This window comes from Anser brachyrhynchus (assembly GCF_964034855.1).
Source record: "Anser brachyrhynchus genome assembly, chromosome: 1".
Lineage (NCBI taxonomy): Eukaryota > Metazoa > Chordata > Aves > Anseriformes > Anatidae > Anser > Anser brachyrhynchus.
In genome coordinates, this window is record NC_137694.1 from 76753052 (window position 1) to 76769919 (window position 16868).

The following is a 16868-nucleotide window of genomic DNA, read 5'->3' on the forward strand; positions in this document are numbered from 1 at the left end:
GAGTTGACTACAAAGCAAGAGTAGAGATTAATCTATTAGAAAGCTCAGTACCAAAAAAAAGTGTTTTTTCATTGTCCAACTGTCTGTTTCAATTAATTGTTCAAAGATGTGTGGCATACCAGTAGATGGAGCTGAAACGCCACAGAATATAAAGCATTTCAAGTACACAGACTTTTTGTGCAGATGTAAAAAAATAATAGAAGTATGAAATTACAACAGCTTAGGTTAAGCACCAAATTAACACTTGTTACTTATTTGTTTTGTAGTTCTGAGTCCACTGATGCAGGAAAAGACCAATGAAAAAGAAGATGAGATAACTGATGAAAATATTGTTGATTTGCGACAGTTTGTACCAGTGGGTGGTGTGTACCATATCGATGCACTGCAGCTTCCACCTCAAGTCAAACAAGTCAAGAACTGGAATATAGTGGAGGTGAGTGAAAAAATGTATTACATCTCACGGAGTCTTCATCCCTGAAGAGCTGTTCCTGAGTTGTTTCACCATAGTATGTATGCAGTTTATATATATGTGCTGATTTCTTGAGCAATGAACTAAAGGACCAAATTATGAAATTATGTTTTCAGTTTGACATAGCCAATTTTTGGAGCAGCTGAGGTAAGCAGATCAGCATTTCATGAAGTGTGCATTTGATCATTGTTCATTAGCACAGCTAGCATGGATACTTTAAATTGTTGTACTGTAAATGCTCTAGTATGAAGTAAAAGCAAAGCCAGACATCCTTTTTTTTGTCTATGAAAAGTACACTTAAGGAAGGATGGTAACAAAATTACTACCAATTCAGTTCTGGGTTCTGCAAGGTATAGGTGGTCTATAGACAACGTGTCTTAGTTCTCCTACTTGTGGTGCCTTATGCAGCATTAACCTATGTCACAGTTTTTATTGTGAAATTGAAAACCATTAATAAGTGAAATTCACATACAGACTAAGAAAGCAGGACTGTGAGCAGATTAAGTAGTATGGGATCTTCCTTTCTAGCCACATGCACAGACCTGCCTTACCAATTGAATTTGAATTCTTTCATTACCTTTGACACTGTGCAAGCAAAGTGGAGCTGTATCTCTTTTTGCCTGATAAGTGCTCTTGTTTATTTTGAGTACCTGTGAATCTATTAAGGGGTGATTCCACTTACTGTGTGGTGTTGCCTGAAAGGTGCCACAGACGGCATGCGAAGGGTTCAACTGCCTATTGGTACTCAACCTTAATACTGTCTTCAATGCTGTAGTTCCCATGAAGGGAAAGGTTTACTACAGCAGACCTCGTGCTGATTTCTATATTAGGGGGTTTCACAGTAATGCTTGTTAAAATTCAAGCAAAATACTTTAGCAGGAAGATGTAAGAAAGAAAAGTCTTTTTTGGAAGTGGGCCATGTTAGCCAACAATTTCAACTAGTAAATTTTAAATCGTATGTTACGGAACTCCACAGATAACTAGGTGGATTTAAAAAAACAAATTCAGGCTACTGCATTTTCTAATAAGATGTTTTGTTTGTCCTTTTTGCATTTTTCTAAAGTTACTTGACATTGGCTTGGAGGCATACAGATATCCCCCAGAAGAGTCTGACGATGCCCCATATCCACCAATACAGATAACGCTTAGGCTGTCTGACAGTGTGATCTATTGCGAGGAGCCTGTGATAGCCCGATGGGATCCTGCAGGTACCAACTTAAGATAAATTTATTTTGTTTGACTAATGGACATGATACAAGGTTTCAAATAGTTTTCTGAAATATCTGTTAAGAAAAGAGCCAATTCACAGCCAAGAAATAGTTAAGGGAGTTTGGTGTTCACAAAAAAAACACAGAGTAGTTTGTTTGTTTGTTTGTTTTGGTTTCTGGTTTGATTCTGCATCATGTGTAATCAGGGACTGCTCGAGGCTTTTCACTGAAACTTTTTTTTCTTTCATATTAATGGGTGTAGTAGTGAACTGTATACCACAAATGACGTTTTGGTAGAGCAAAGTCCTGTGAAGTCCACTTTGAGCCAAATTACCCCCTAACTACATGTAGTCATATTACCTCAAAATATTAAATGTTAAAAAAACAAATTTGTTACTCACGTTACTAAAAAAAGTATACATTACCTCTGATGTTACATCCTGAAAGATACTAGAACTTAAGGTAGTTCAATGTTTCAAGTTACTGTTGGAAATAAGGTTGAGGAGTGCTATATCCTACATAAAAAAATACAAATACTAACATAACTATTTTTTTTGAGCTTTCACATCAGAATTAGCCTAATTTTGTACTTAAAGGAGAGAAGGTTTTTGCCTTAAATGAATTCTCTTTACTTTGTGCTTTATCTTACCTACCTCTGAATATTAGTTTACCTAGAATATCTTTACTAATTCTTCACCAGTACATATTACAAGCAGAAGCTTTATGTATGTTTTTTCTTTTTGCATCCCTTGTAAAGGCCAGCAGTGGAGAACTGATGGCATCAGCAACATAACATATGAAACACAGAAGAGTATTACTTTTGAGATGGGTGCTTTTTATACAATAGCACTTCTCCAGAATGTTCATCTCAACATGCCATATCAGGCATGGGAATTGAGACCTATGGGTATAAATGAAGCACTACTTACAGTTACTACAGTCTTTGCAGAAGTTCAGATACAAATTAAGGTACTATTTTTTTTTTTCCATAAAACATTGGTAGTTTGTTTTTTAAAAAAACCAGAATTGTCACTGTCCTTTCTTAAGAATGTGGGATGGTTCCACAAGAGCAACTTGAATCTCGCTCCTTTGCTATTGAAAATAAGGAAGGAACTATTCCAAGCTCTAATGTAACCACCAATATTATTGGTGATTTAATTTTTCTGTGATTTGGTCAAAAGAAAGCATCTGTTCTGCAACATTCCATTAAGTTCTTTGATATTAATACTACTTTGCTAAAGTCAAGACTGCTTCATCAGCACTTAGAAAGTGTTGCTCTCTCTCACTGCCCAACTGCGCCATAAGAACTGAGCATTCCAAGCAACCTACTTTTTGATCTTTGTTCCTTCTAAAGGTTCAAGTTAAGCATGATTGTCGTTTTAGTAACAGATATTGATTTATATGACAAGGAGAATATGTACAGTGTGATCATAAGTGTGGGCCAGTAAACCAGTGTCAGTTCTGAAATCCAACAGTAAAGTGGCTTCCTACAAGATCTGTGAATGTTTAAAGATGAGGATGATAGCTAATGTAGGTAATATCCAGAATAGAAAAGCAGCAAATAAATCATTGATGCCTGAAGCCAAGAATAGCTTTAATCACCAGTAAGATGCTTTGATTGGTTTATACAACAGGGTAAGCAGTGTATGGTGGCTGCAGGCACAGTGGAAGAGAAGGATGTGCTTTCTCACCTGACAGGAAAATGGATGTGTCCCGTCACCTTAAGAAAAGTTTTGAAAGAGGCTGGTGTGAATATTTTCCCAGGAGAATATTCATACAAATACGTCTCTGTGAACAAGAAGGTGAGTGCAAGAGTGGGCTTCCCCCCCAGCCTCTTTCTCAGGTAGGCAACATTTTCTTGTATGAAGACCTATTATACAGAATGAGGATGAGTGTCCTTGCAGCTTAGCCAGGAGATTCTGCTTAAAGCAAGCTTTTCCTTACCTTCATATAAAGCAGAGATTTAGTGGATGCGTATCTTCTAACTGTACTTTTGCATTACAGGCTCCCCTAATAGAAGTGAGGGCATACCAACAGATGGCCCTGGTTGCATCCACTTTTGCTTTTGGCTGGAGCAAATGGAATCTAGAATCGGGTCAAGATCAAGTAGTGTTCAAGGTTTGTAGCTTTAGACCAAATGTCTAGAGACAAACCAGTACAGAAGCATATCACACAAAAGACAAAAACAACTTTCTTCATTTATGCTCATTTCAAACAATCTTCAGGCCCTGACCTAATGCTTAGTGCAGCAGTTAAGATTTAGGGTGACAATTTCACATAGTAATATTTTGTTTAGCAAAACTTCAGTGCCCACTTCTCCACACCTCAAGCCCATTCCTCAACAAATATAAGTTTCAGTAACAAAGATACTTGCTAATGTGCTAAGATGTATAGCTGACAGGTCAGCTATTGAGGCTTTAGCTGAAGCTGGGATGACACAGGTAGATGCTGATTTTTCAGCAAGTAGCTTACTATGAGGCCCTCAAAGGCCCCCTCAATTACCATCTAGAAGTTTCTTCTTGGCTTTGTGCATGTTTACAGTTGTTCTGTACTGTAAAGGAGGGAATAAGCAACTTGAGTTGATATGTTTCCCTCTGTAAACTAAAAAATGTGGTTAAAACTTCTCCCAGACAGCATAATACTCCCAGTTATGACTGTGGATATAGAACATACCATACTGCTGAAATCTTGAGAGATCTTGAGTTAAAGACTTGTGACATACATGCAAATGTTTAGCCCGGTTCTTAATCCCAGCAGGAAGAACTAAAGTGTGTGATGCCTGTTGCACCTAGCTACTCTTTTCATATGAGTCAGAAACAGCAAGAAAGCCAGAGTGACCAACCTTGCATTTTACAGAGGCAAACAAGATGAAGATTTTGATGTTGATACAATGTGTTACACAGTCATTTACTTAAAGACCTAATACTATTTTAACAGTTCAAAGCAATGCTTTGTTTTTTCTCTATTACACTCATAAGTACACTAGAACTTAAAATTTTGTACTAGAATTTGTTCTCTGTCAGTGTCATGGGCTTCATCTTACAGCCCATTTTTTTTCTGCACTAGGTAAGTGAGCATCTTAAAACGGATTTTGTCAAAGACTGGTCTCTTTACATGTTTAATGGTCAGAGAGCACTGAAACTCAAGATCACAGAAACCAGTGAAGCATTTTCAAAAGAGCTAGAAGAAGATTCTGAATTTCACTCCACACTCTACCATATGCTTAAAGACTTTGCCAGTAAAGAAGCAATTGATAGAGTACAGCTAACTTCCTGTTTATTGATGTTGTATATCAGCTGCTCCTTGCTACAAGAGTTTTAACATACTCTTAAATACTGCATGCTTTCCTTTAAAACTTTATTACCAAAAGCTTTCAATAAAGTTACATTTCAAGTCTTTAATCCTTTTCTATTCAAATCATTGGAACAGCTTTAATGACTAAAATGTAGCCATCTTATTTTTGTTAAGTTATTTATTCTCTTGTGGCTGGATCATTTAGTCATACCTACTGTTAGCTATGTTCAAAATCACTAACTGTTTTATTCTATATCTGAATGGAATTAAGACACTCTTAGGTACTTGAAAAGATAACTTTTGTCAGAATAAGGAAAAAAATATTTTTTCAATTTCAAGTCACACTTAAAAAAAATCCCCTAACACCCACAACCCAAACAAACCAACTGAAACATGTAACCTTAAATATACTATCTCAGCTTCTCATACTGTCAACCAGAACTCAGAAAGATAACTTTACAAAATTCAGAACCTTTGTTATACTGGGGGTGGTCCGTTGTGTTGAAGTCCTGTATACGGCCACAACAGTTGCTGTAGTGAAGTCCAGGAGTCCCCAGTGCCGACAGGTGCTGCATCTGCTGGTCTTTGAAGAGACAGCCCAGTGAGGAAGCTTGTAAAAGCAGCAAGCAGTACCAGGATGGAGACAGAAACCCAGAGAGTTTTGTTAGCGTTGGAAAAGGAAGTCTTGAAATGAGATGCCCATGATGACACTAAGTTGCACCTGTAGAAAAGAGTAAGTCATGTAGTAGTTCCATTTTTCTTCAAAAATTAGAACCCCTCTCCCCACCCTTACCCCAAAAACAACAGCAAAGACAACAAACCAAAGCTTATAACAAACAACTATCAAAAGTGACAAGGTAGCTGATGCATTGGGAGCTATGTACAATGATAGCTTGCATTTCACAGACTTCAGTAAGCTAGTTTTTGATAAGCTGTTTAGGTGATGGACTTGACCCATAAGCCCTGTTCAGGCAGCCATGCTCCCTATACCACACCGTATTTCTGAAGAGGATTCACAAATACTGCCTTGCAGATTGTGAAGAATTAATCGTGCTTATAAGAAAAGCACTGAAAGTACTGGATTAAGGCTTTGTTTTCTAGGGCTTTGATGCCTTCCGTGAAGTTAGGTGAGGAAAGGCTTCTGCCTAATAGCCAAACTTTAAACCTCTCACAACATTGGTACCTCTATCCTTTGTCAAACAATAGGAAGAAAGTATATTTTTCTTGCCATCTTTTCAATTTTACATACTAGCGTGTAATTGTCTTATCTCCCCTTTGACTGGGAATACTCAAAGTGTAGGTTTAGCATAGGGTGTTAATGCAGAACATGCATTCTCTGCAGAGAAATTGTGTAATTCCTTTTCTGTAGGGCAGTTGTTTAAATTTAGGGGCTTGCAGGGGATGCTTCTTTAGGACAGCACTCTTTTTTGACCTGCGAGATACAGAGAAGTTAGCTGCAGTAACCCTGTTAATCTTGATAACTACTTGTCCCGCAGTTTGTGTCAAAGCCGCTGTTAAGCATTGCACAGGAGTCACTGCTTAAGGTTAGTTATGAATCCCTGGTGGGGTGAGCCTCTGGCACTTGATACTACTCATTCCTGGTTGGCTTGTTTCAGAAGTCAGGATTAACAACCAAGCCATAAGCTACAGCTTTGGTTCCTCTTCCCACGTCCAACCGCTGCTTTACCTCATGACCATTTTGGGGAATACTTACGCTGTCTCCAGGTTCCATTTTGATGGACAGTTTCCTGTTTCAGAGATACTTTCCTTTCTTGATGGTTCTTGCACTTCAGCAGGCAATTCCGACTGCTCGTTTCTGTAAGCAAGCATCAACAGTTTGAAAGCTTTTCTATCAAGCATTTGATTTCACAGAGCTCACAATGCCTTGACTTTATAGCCCTGGTCAGGTTAGTGACAGGTAAAGAGTTCATTGAAAATAAACAAACCCTGCACACATACCTTGGAGGATGTTTCTGTTCAACTTACTGTGTTTCCGAATGTTCATTCTCATACTCTGCCCAGGAATATGTGCTAATGAATCGCTGCAGTGAAGGACGCTTATCATTTTGCTTTGCTCCTAGTCGTCCCCTGTCATATTTTAAACACAGTTGCTTTACTTTCCCCCCAGATACACAGTATGAAATTAGAAATTCTGCAACAGCCTACTCATTTGGTTGGGACATAGACAAATAAGCTTCAAAATTAGCCGCCTGAAATTTTTTTTATTATTATTTTAAACCAAATCCATCAATGTCAGCTGTCTAGTTTTTATATTTGAGTTCTAATGCAAGACAGTCAAGGTAATTTTTCTGTTAGTCTCTTCACCCTTAATTAAAAGGGAAGCTGTAACATTTAGTCACAAAGGCTCATTTGTGTATTGAAGCACATAGAACTAACGTGAAAGATGTAGCCTAATAATATTATGCCTCAAGATGCTCAATACAGGCACAGCTTGAGCTGAAAAATATTTAACCCTATTCAAAGAAAAGCCAAGTAACTTTACCAGCTGCTTGATCTCCTGTTGAGTTTATCACTCCATTCATCTCCATCAGTTTCTTGTAGTTGGGCCTAGAGAAGAAGTTTAAGCCACTTTACTGCATTTGCCTTTTTCCACTGAAACCCAGCCAGTTATGAGAAGGGTAAAGCACCTCAATGTCTGGGAACCCTTACTTACCAGCGGCAACCCAATACCTGCATTTCCAGCACTCCTAGGCACTGTTGCAATGCTAACTCTTCGTAGGGATGATGGTGGCTACACAAATAAAAGGCATTAGTGGCTCTATCAGGGAATGACTGGATTACTCACTGAGCACACAAAACACCATCTGTTGTTGTACAAACTGTATAGAAACTAGAAATTGTTGCTTAGCTTGAAGTGACACACAGAGAAGAGTTGAATCATAAGCACAGCCCAAATCATGCATTTTTAAAAGCAGCATCTTTCCACAGTAATTGGTCCTCCTACTTCCCCAGGCATCTAAAGTGAAGCTGGATACACAGCTTCCAGCAAAATACCAAAACTGAATGTGACTAAATTCCCCTAATGACCCTCACAGGAGTTCCTACAGTCAATATGAATTGCTCCCATCTATTTTTTCTTCTCTCTGCTAAACCCTTCTTCCGTAAGCCCAATGAAAGAACCACATGTGAACAACAGTTTTTAACCACTACAAGAAAACACAGCCATTTCAGCTTCTGTGAACACCTCATCTACCGTAAGTGGGACCACATGCAGTTCCCTCAGGCTGGGAGGAGGGTCAATTGAAAATATATCCTCGTGTCTGATGACATCAGCCAATATCTGAGACAGAAAACCACTAAGTCAAGCATGCATCGGAGCACCAGCGCATGACAAGGCAAAGGAAACCACACACAGACACTTAACACATTTGAAATTTCACATTAACCTTTAAGGGCCATACCTTGAAGTTAAAGGAATTGGGTAGCTTTTTATTTGTAGATTCATCTGTGAAGAGATTGAACATCAGAAAGGTTGACAAGAATGTAATGAGCTTTAGTTGGAACTAATGGTCTGACTTTTTGCATTATCTCAGCAGAGAGCGCATCAAATTGCTCCCAGAAAACAGAAATGAGACTTAAGGGGATTAAAGCTCTCTATTTCATTAGATAAGTTCTTAACATTCACACTTTATACATCCTCTACAAGGATCGAATTCTACCATTATCAAGTCAAATGTCCTGTTTTAAGTTAATCTCTTACAGTCAACAGCTTGTAGCCACAAAGGAAAGAGCAGCCTGTAATTTAGAAGGCTCCTGAGAAAATTTTACTAGTGCACAAGTAAGACTGCCCTTTCCACTTGTAAAATACATGCTCCATTTTTTTTTTTTATTTTAAGATTTTAATACTTGTCCTGGAAAAGCTCTAAGTGCATGACACTGTCTGAAAACCTGACCACTGTACCATCTGCGTAAAGGGGGAAATTCAGAGCACCTGCACTTAAGGAGTCTGTGATTCATATTCAGAAAAAGAGCAGAAAGCGTCTGTAAAGAACAGTCAAAATTCAGCTACCTAGAAATAGCTACTGGGAATGCTCCCATGTGAGTGAACACCCAAGTATACTGCTCGAAAGAAGTAAGATCATCACCACCAAATGCAATGCACTTTTTCTGAAAGCTGCATACTTGCAATATTTTCACCCTGTCCCAAGATTCCTGGAAGCTTACACAGAGGTCTGATTGTTTCTATATTGTTAGCATACTGCTATTTCTTCCTTTGATTTTAGGAAAGGAGATGCATCAGTCATATAACCCCTCCACCTAAAATGTTGACCTTTAATTAGCTGAGGGTCTGTCTGGCCCTTAGGCAGCCATGGAAAGGCTAAGCAGCTTTGCTTAGGTTACCTCGATCTCCAAGAGAACTAAATGATCTCTCATTCTGGAGCAGGACTTGTTTCAGCTCCTCAAGTTCTGCATGCTCTTTTGTGTACATGCGCTTCAGGTTTTCCACATGTTGAATCATTACTTCCACAGCCTTGCTGACACGGCTCTCCTAAAAGGAAGAGACCAATAGCAGTAGGAAAAAAGTGTCTCTGAGAAACTGCGTCATGTTTAGATTAAGATGTTCTTTTCCCCTTGACCATCTACTATCATCTTGCATCACTGTGGACTAAAGTGAAAGGATTTTGCATCACACTTGCGAAGTTTCACCACAACCCATCTCTCATCTCATCAAAAGTAGTGTGGCCAGCAGGGCAAGGGAGGTGATCCTCCTCTCTGTCCTGCTGTTGTGAGACCCCAGCTGGAGCCCTGTGTTCAGCTCTGGGGCCCCCAGCACAAGAAGGACATGGACCTGTTAGAACGAGTCCAGAAGGGGGCCAGAAAGATGATCAAGGGGCTGGAGCGCCTCTCCGATGAAGACAGTCTGAGGGAGTTGGGGTTGTTCAGCCTGGAGAAGAGAAGGCTCCAAGGAGACCTAACAGCGGCCTTCCAGTACCTAAAGGGGGCCTACAGGAAAGCTGGGGAGGGAGTCTTTGTCAGGGGGTGTAGTGATAGTTTAAACTCTTAGGACAAGGGGGAATGGTTTTAAATCTATCCTAAGAGGGTAGATTTACATCAGACATAAGGAAAAAAAATTTCACTCAGAGGGTGGTGAGGCACTGGCACAGGCTGCCCATAGAAGCTGTGGATGCCCCATCCCTGCAGGTGTTCAAGGCCAAGATGGATGGGTCTTTGGGCAGCTTGGTCTGGTGGGAGGTGTCCCTGCCCTGAGTTAGATGATCTGTAAGGTCCCTTCCAACCCAAACCATTCAATGATCCCATGCCCAAGTTATGCAGGTTTCATTTCTCCAGCGATCCCTCTCACCCTAACATAGTTCAGAACTTCATTTTCTGAATCCTTACAATTCCTCATTAACTTTCTCTGATCTACAGTCTCAACACGCACTCACATTTACTAGTACTTATTGTCAAGAAAGATTTTCATACTATTCTTCAACATTATACTATTACATAACATTTGAGTAGATCTTTGTCAACTTGCATAGATTTAGTGTATTAGCCTTGTCCAAAGCCCTGTTAAAATCCTTTCCATAAGGCAGAGATTTACCATTACAGCATAAAGACTATCATTACCACATTCTATTCTTGTACTCTCTACTGTATACAGCCCTACACTGCTTTTTTTTTTAAATCAGCACCATATTTTTTGTTGTATTTTTGCACAGTGCTAGTGCAATGTAGCTGCTATTACAATGCCTGAGATTCATCATAATGATAATGCAAGCAGAGACCTGAGAAGAGAGAGCTAGGACTAAACTGTATCAGTTCACATACATGAGATTCACACATCTAGATCTGGAATCAGAAGCCTAGAAAACAGATAGTGCTATTCCTTAACATCTAGAAGCTTTTGTACAAGACACATGCACATAGTGTTACCTGATTAATAGCTCCCAGCATCTCTGCTCTGCTGGCGACTCGGGCTGCATACTGGCTAAGGAACTGCAAGCTTTTCTGCAGCTTCTTAATAATTTCCTGTGCTTGGTTATCTTCTTCACACAAAGGAACTAAAGCCTAAAGAGGCACATTGGTAAGAAAAACAAATGTGATCTATTAGTAAGAAGGGCAAACTCAAGTGGATGGCACTGAGGGGCTGTGTTCAGGCTCACACAGTCTCAAGATTAGCATCCAACAGTCTCAGCTTACACTAACCTCTAACATCTTTAGAGCATTTGTGATCTCCTTTTTCAAGTTCTCTTCAGCCAAGTCGCGGGATCTTTCTTCAAGCCTCACCCTCTTGTCCAAGGTAAACAAGTCACATTTAAAACCTAGAGACAATCTCAGAAATTCAGCCTGTTGTGGAGAAGAACAGATTTCAGAATAATCAAGTGATGCAAACTTTTTTTTTTAAAGGAGATCTGGACATTGAAGTGACATTTGGGAATATACCCCATGAACAAAGCTACAGGAGAGATACAGAAGAGAAGCAAACATAGCTTGCTTCCACAAAGACAGTCCTTTCCCCAAAGACAGACCTCCCATCTGTAGTGGTGGGGGGTAGTAACCTGCAACCAGAACAAGTAATATCCTGGCAGCATGCAGTATGTTATCTGTGTCCTTTGGGAGGAAAAAAAAAGTCTTAAACCAGCACACACTGCCTGGGAGGAAGTCATAGCGATGCTCCTTAACACTTACAAACATTTCATTTGCAGCAAATATTTTGTTCAGTTTTACAGTTTTTCACCTTATCTCGTTCCTTCAATAGTTTCTGTTGAACATGGAAACATTGTTTATGCCAAGAGGGCTTAGAAAGATTTCAAAAGCCAATTTACAGAAATACATCCAATTTGAGCTACTCAGTGTCATTCTTTTTATATAGGCCAAGATATTAGTGATGGCTATCTACAAGATCTTTCTATTGTCCATGATACCGAAGGATACAAGCAGTTGAGACTTACCTCCACCTCTTTCTCACTAGGCGAGTCACTGTAGGATAAGAAGAAGCAATCATGTAACAGACTGCAACTCTGAATTCATACCTGCAGGTGATCACCGAAAGCCAAAACACTTACAGCTCATTTTGCTTTGTTTTATCCCCTTTAATGCCACCTGCAGTGGGTGAACTCCCTGAGAAGAAGAAAAAAAAAGAGGAAGTTCTCAGACCAAAAATGGTTTGTGAAAGCCTTTAAAGTTCTAACAGCAGCTATAGCTAAGGTTTCCAGCTCTTGCTGATAAAAACAATGTGTACCTCAGAGTACATTGGGGTTAGAATGCCAGTTAAGACTGGAAAACACTCTCTTGTACAGAGCCACAAGTTGGCTGTTTAGTCAGCTTCAACTAGTATCTCATTAGTATGGGAATGGTTAATTCTAGGCTTTGGTGCAAGTCCTCAGCCCATAGGTTCATCCCCCAGGATGTTACATGACTTACAACATGACTAGCTTTTACTCAACTCCAAAGGCAGAAGGTCGGGTGACCACAAAAGCGGAGGTGTCTAAGCACAGATCAGCAGAAACATTGTCCAGTTATCTATACCATATTACCCAAAACTCCAGTTAGCATAAGGGCTGCTGCTTTATAAATCTTTGGGGAGGACATGCATGCCAGTTTCAAATACCCTAGCTGCTTTGCAACTCCTAAGAAATTCTGTCTAGAGGAAGACTGAGTTAGATCAGTATCCGTAGAAATCAGAAGCAGGTTTTTGCTTGATAACATCTTCCCTTTCTCCACCGCTAGCCCATTCTGATTTTTTAAACCACAGCTACTACCCCTTAACACAAGAACCCCACATAATAATTGGCATAGTCCATGCAGCTCTCTACAGCTGTTTACACAGGTGACCAAGGCTTGCACTCCAGTAAGTTATGCAGACTAAGTCAACAAAAAAACTCTTACCTTTCCTGCTGGGAACCATAGCTGGTGTTATCTCACTCTGTTCTTTATTAGTTTCCTTTTCCAGGCCCATCTCCTAAAAGGAAGTCAGAAAGTAGTTGCAGCAAAGCAACAGCCACAAAACCAGTGGGGGGGCCCATGCCCTCCAGGAGTCACTGCTCAGCCAAAGCAGTTTGACATTTCAGTGTCACTAGGATTCTTACCGGGTCTTTCTTCAAAAGATTTTGCAGGGAGGTTTTGCATTCTTCTATCACAGGGCTGAATTCTTTCTTGATCAGATGAGGCCCTGGGAAGAAATATCCCAGAAAACAAGTGTAATAAAAGCAAAACAAGCCTCCAACACACTCAGAGTACTAGCCATTGACCAACAGGTCGAAAGCCAAAAACGAATGAAAAACTGCAGCAAATGCCAGGAGAGGACATTAAGGAGAGGCAGGAAAGCACGCTGTAAAGATATTAAGGAAGGAACGCAATAATACATTATCTTTGGCTTGAAAAAAATAAATCACAGTAACAAGTGCTACACATTTGTGAGACATTCTTCTGATAGTAGTTGCTCTAAGCGAAGCCCCAAAACAGTAATATTCTCTCAGATAAGTGAATTTCATTAATTTGCTACCAGCAGGAATTTGTTTGTTATTTAGAGAGAGCAATTATAATGACTATTTTAACGTCTATTGGCAAAGTAACATGAAAAAAAAAAATCACATGCACAAACTAATGGGAGAAGGGATGAGTATTTATAATTCTCCTCTTTGTGAAACATCAGATCAAGTCTGATGTTTCAAAACATGCTACATCAGCTACTATTACAGTATTCTGAGCATAACCAGATCATGAAGTGCACACAGTTGTGGTATTTTAGGGGACCATAAGCTTCAAACATCCTGACACTTGGACTGTCCTTCATACCTAAAAATGAACTAGCAGAGTGATGATAGAGTCAACAGAAGAACTCTTTGCCAGAAGACTGATGGTAATGAATTGGTAAGTTTGAAAGCTGATGATGCCAGCTCAAATACAACACAAACTTGTGAAAATCACAATCCAGAAGTTTAAAACATTCAAAAAGTAACCTCCAGAAGGACAGCTATTAAAAAGGAATTTATTTTTTTTAAGAAACTGATGAAAATCTCAGAGTTACATTAATTTTATGTGCAGCAATAACTCTGATAGCTATTTATACCTTTTAGAATATCTAGATTTTTTTGCCTTCCATTTATGTAGTCATGCACACATACACACAGATGCAAGCCAAAGAAACAAAACAAGTAAAAAAAAAGTTTCACATCTGAAGTGCTTTCTCTTTTCATCCTTCACATTGACAGCATCCTCTGTTTAGTCTGCCTTTTAACCCTGCTGACTTTTTGCAGCAGCCGTAAGTATCTGACCTGGCTCCCAAGCACCTTCAGAAGATGTGGTGTGGTATTATTAAAAACCACAGGTGAGATTCATAAGTGTCTCCATTCTAGTGCTAGAAAAGCTTTCTGTTTGGAGGTGATGTACAACAAGCAGCAGGATCTCAGACTTTAAAGCTAAAGGTATTTGGACTCTTTCTGATCTGTTTTGCATATCTGTTTCCTCCTTGTCAAAGGCACCTACACCAGATATGAAAATTAACTGCAGAGGCAAATTAGTTGAAAGAAAATATATTTAAGTGAGGGGACTAAATTAGATTTCCGGAAGACTACTAAATAAAGAAACAAAACCAAAAGACACAACAACAAGAGATCTCGTATTTAGGTAAAGGTTAAAAAATAACTACAAGCAAGCACACTCATGTATTTTGTGCTGCTTATTCAGATCAACTTTTTAAAAAATAGCTTAAATACACTGTACACACACAGTCTAGTTTTGTTTTGCTTTTAGTTTATAAGTGAAATAAGCACCATCAGATCTGGTAAGAATAATTTTTCTGGATGTTTGTGATTATAGAGTTAAGTCAGGATCATACACAAAGGCCTTGTCCTCATCTGTCCTCCTGACCCACCCCATCTTCTTGTGCTCTGATCTTCAGTTTTGAAAGAGGAAAACATTGTTTAGTCCTGTTATGTGTCATCAAACTTTTTAAAACCATGAAAAAGATCCTCTTTCTCCTCCCAAAATTGCATGGGGTTTAGTACCCCCACAGTGTTCTGCCAGCTGAGCAAGCATCAAGATGTCACTAAGTTGCAAGAAGTAAACATGAAGCAGCACTGTAAGGCCACCTGCCTTCTGCAACCGGATAGACCTTATTCCTGCTTAGTTCTGGGGAAAGTTTAGAGCACTTGCAGGTGAAAGCAACTTGTGAATGTCTGTTGTTGCAAACATCAAGTTATTTTTCTTACTCAGCTTCCTCACATCAAAGATGCACTGGAAGCAAGCTGTTTCCTCACTGCGTGAATGCCAGCGTGGCTGCAGCAGTTACTGTACCTGATACAGAACCAGCCGGATCCTTATCACTGTTTTTCTCCATTGCTGCGGAAGTTGGCACAGCTTCCTCTTTTGCACATGAGTGCTTGGGTGGCTCTTCCTCCATAACAAGACAGCCTAGAACATCAGACAGCAGAAGACAGGGCACTTACTGTTCAGTAAATGCAGACTTCAGCGTATCTCTTTCGAGACTTTCAGCACAGAAAGTTTACCTGTCTGTACTCCAGTTTAAGGGCTTACCTGTTACTGGCACAGTACTTTCTGAAGAGGATGTAGGAACTTCTTGGAGTGAAGTTAAATGATCACTGTCAACACAAAATTATTTTTCAAATACTGATCCGTATTATATAATTACATTAAAGACATCAACCCCCCTCCCCACCCCACCCCTGGAAACCTGACCTGGATGGGATCGGGCTGACTAGTACTGATGGCTTTGAACGGTCCATCTTAACAGAAAGAGAGAAAGGTTAGTGTTGGAGAAAGAATTGCCTCACACATAGCAAAATTTTATGTCAAAGTTTTAATAATTACTGCAGCTGTACATGACTTAGCAGAGAAGAACTGGATGATAAGTGGCTGCAGATTCATCTGCTAGTCTATAGCCACCTATACATATAACATACAGCTTAGCATATCATCATTAAGAGTGATAACTTTCTGCAGAAGTCTTACTTCAGGAGTATCATATTTAGAGATATATTTTGGTTCCTGATCTCATGTTTTGCTTCCAACCTGTTTTCAAATGACTGAAGTATAGTACTGAAGATGGTATTACTGTACCACCTTGCTGTCCTAATGCTGTGCATCAGGTTACATCCATTTTCTGAGGTCATAAAGTGCACAGAACTTCACTCAGCTATAGACATCCGACTCATTTAGGTAGATAAAAGCATTACTTTTAACAACTTGACTGAGCAGATGATTAGGAATGCAGGAAACCTGCCTGTTGAAACCTGCCTGTTGTGTTGTGCATTCTAGTGCTCATTTTGGAGTGACGCTTGTTTTCACGATGATATATAGCAATTACCTAGGCATTTCAGAAGGCTTCAGGCCTCCTTCTTTTCATGAAAGTAGCATAGAGGAATGAGAAATAACCTTTTCTTGAGGCAGAGGAGGTGTGGAACCATCCAGCTTTGGATAGCTCCCTACAAATCCCAAGAGCACTACACGAGTGGTGTTGGGAACAGAAAAGCCCCATCAGCAAGTGATCACCTCTATTCTGGTATCTTCCTGTTCCCCTCAAACATCCTCGAAGGACCCCAGAAAGGGGTGCTTGCATGGTAGAGAACAAGGTGTTCAGCAAAGCTGAAAAGCAGATGACCAAACCCCTGGGAGGTGCTTTGGACAGCATTGGCTGCTCCCAGCATCAGTAAGCACTTGATCTTTTTCCTCCACATAGCTCGACTGCCATTGCAGCACCTATGCCCCAAGCCAGCCAATGTTTCCTCTAAAGCAAACCCAGGCTATTTTTATTCATATTTGAATTCTCTTTTAAGCTTAAGGAATTACAACATAGTATTTGTCTTGTCCAGGACATTAGGTCTACAGGAGTAACAGGGAATGAGAAGGTGAAAGGTGAGTAGTATGTTGGAATGAAACTAAAAGAAACCTGGAGGACAGTTAAAACACAT

General features: G+C 39.7%; 2 protein-coding genes across 4 annotated transcripts in view; one reads left to right on the forward strand and one right to left on the reverse strand.

Annotated features, from left to right (window-relative positions):
- The window catches only part of DNAI7 (dynein axonemal intermediate chain 7), a 53633-nt gene extending 48555 nt beyond the window's left edge, over positions 1-5078 (forward strand). Inside the window, 7 exon segments of the mRNA XM_080586951.1 lie at positions 267-433; positions 1533-1677; positions 2435-2646; positions 3312-3479; positions 3682-3795; positions 4744-4933; positions 4936-5078. Coding sequence (XP_080443077.1) covers positions 267-433; positions 1533-1677; positions 2435-2646; positions 3312-3479; positions 3682-3795; positions 4744-4933; positions 4936-5009 — 1070 coding nt within the window. The 3' untranslated portion in view covers positions 5010-5078.
- IRAG2 (inositol 1,4,5-triphosphate receptor associated 2) overlaps positions 3258-16868 on the reverse strand; it is a 43199-nt gene continuing 29588 nt past the window's right edge. For all 3 annotated transcript variants that reach the window (XM_080585475.1, XM_080585474.1, XM_080585473.1), the window contains 16 exons: positions 15637-15683; positions 15475-15539; positions 15235-15351; positions 13026-13108; positions 12826-12898; positions 12003-12057; positions 11889-11916; positions 11143-11283; positions 10870-11004; positions 9334-9481; positions 8394-8437; positions 7646-7723; positions 7475-7539; positions 6958-7059; positions 6686-6787; positions 3258-5692 (listed from right to left, as the gene is read on the reverse strand). In XM_080585475.1, the coding sequence (XP_080441601.1) occupies positions 5449-5692; positions 6686-6787; positions 6958-7059; positions 7475-7539; positions 7646-7723; positions 8394-8437; positions 9334-9481; positions 10870-11004; positions 11143-11283; positions 11889-11916; positions 12003-12057; positions 12826-12898; positions 13026-13108; positions 15235-15351; positions 15475-15539; positions 15637-15683 (1527 nt within the window). In that variant the 3' untranslated portion in view covers positions 3258-5448. The remainder of the gene's footprint in view (positions 5693-6685; positions 6788-6957; positions 7060-7474; positions 7540-7645; positions 7724-8393; positions 8438-9333; positions 9482-10869; positions 11005-11142; positions 11284-11888; positions 11917-12002; positions 12058-12825; positions 12899-13025; positions 13109-15234; positions 15352-15474; positions 15540-15636; positions 15684-16868) is intronic.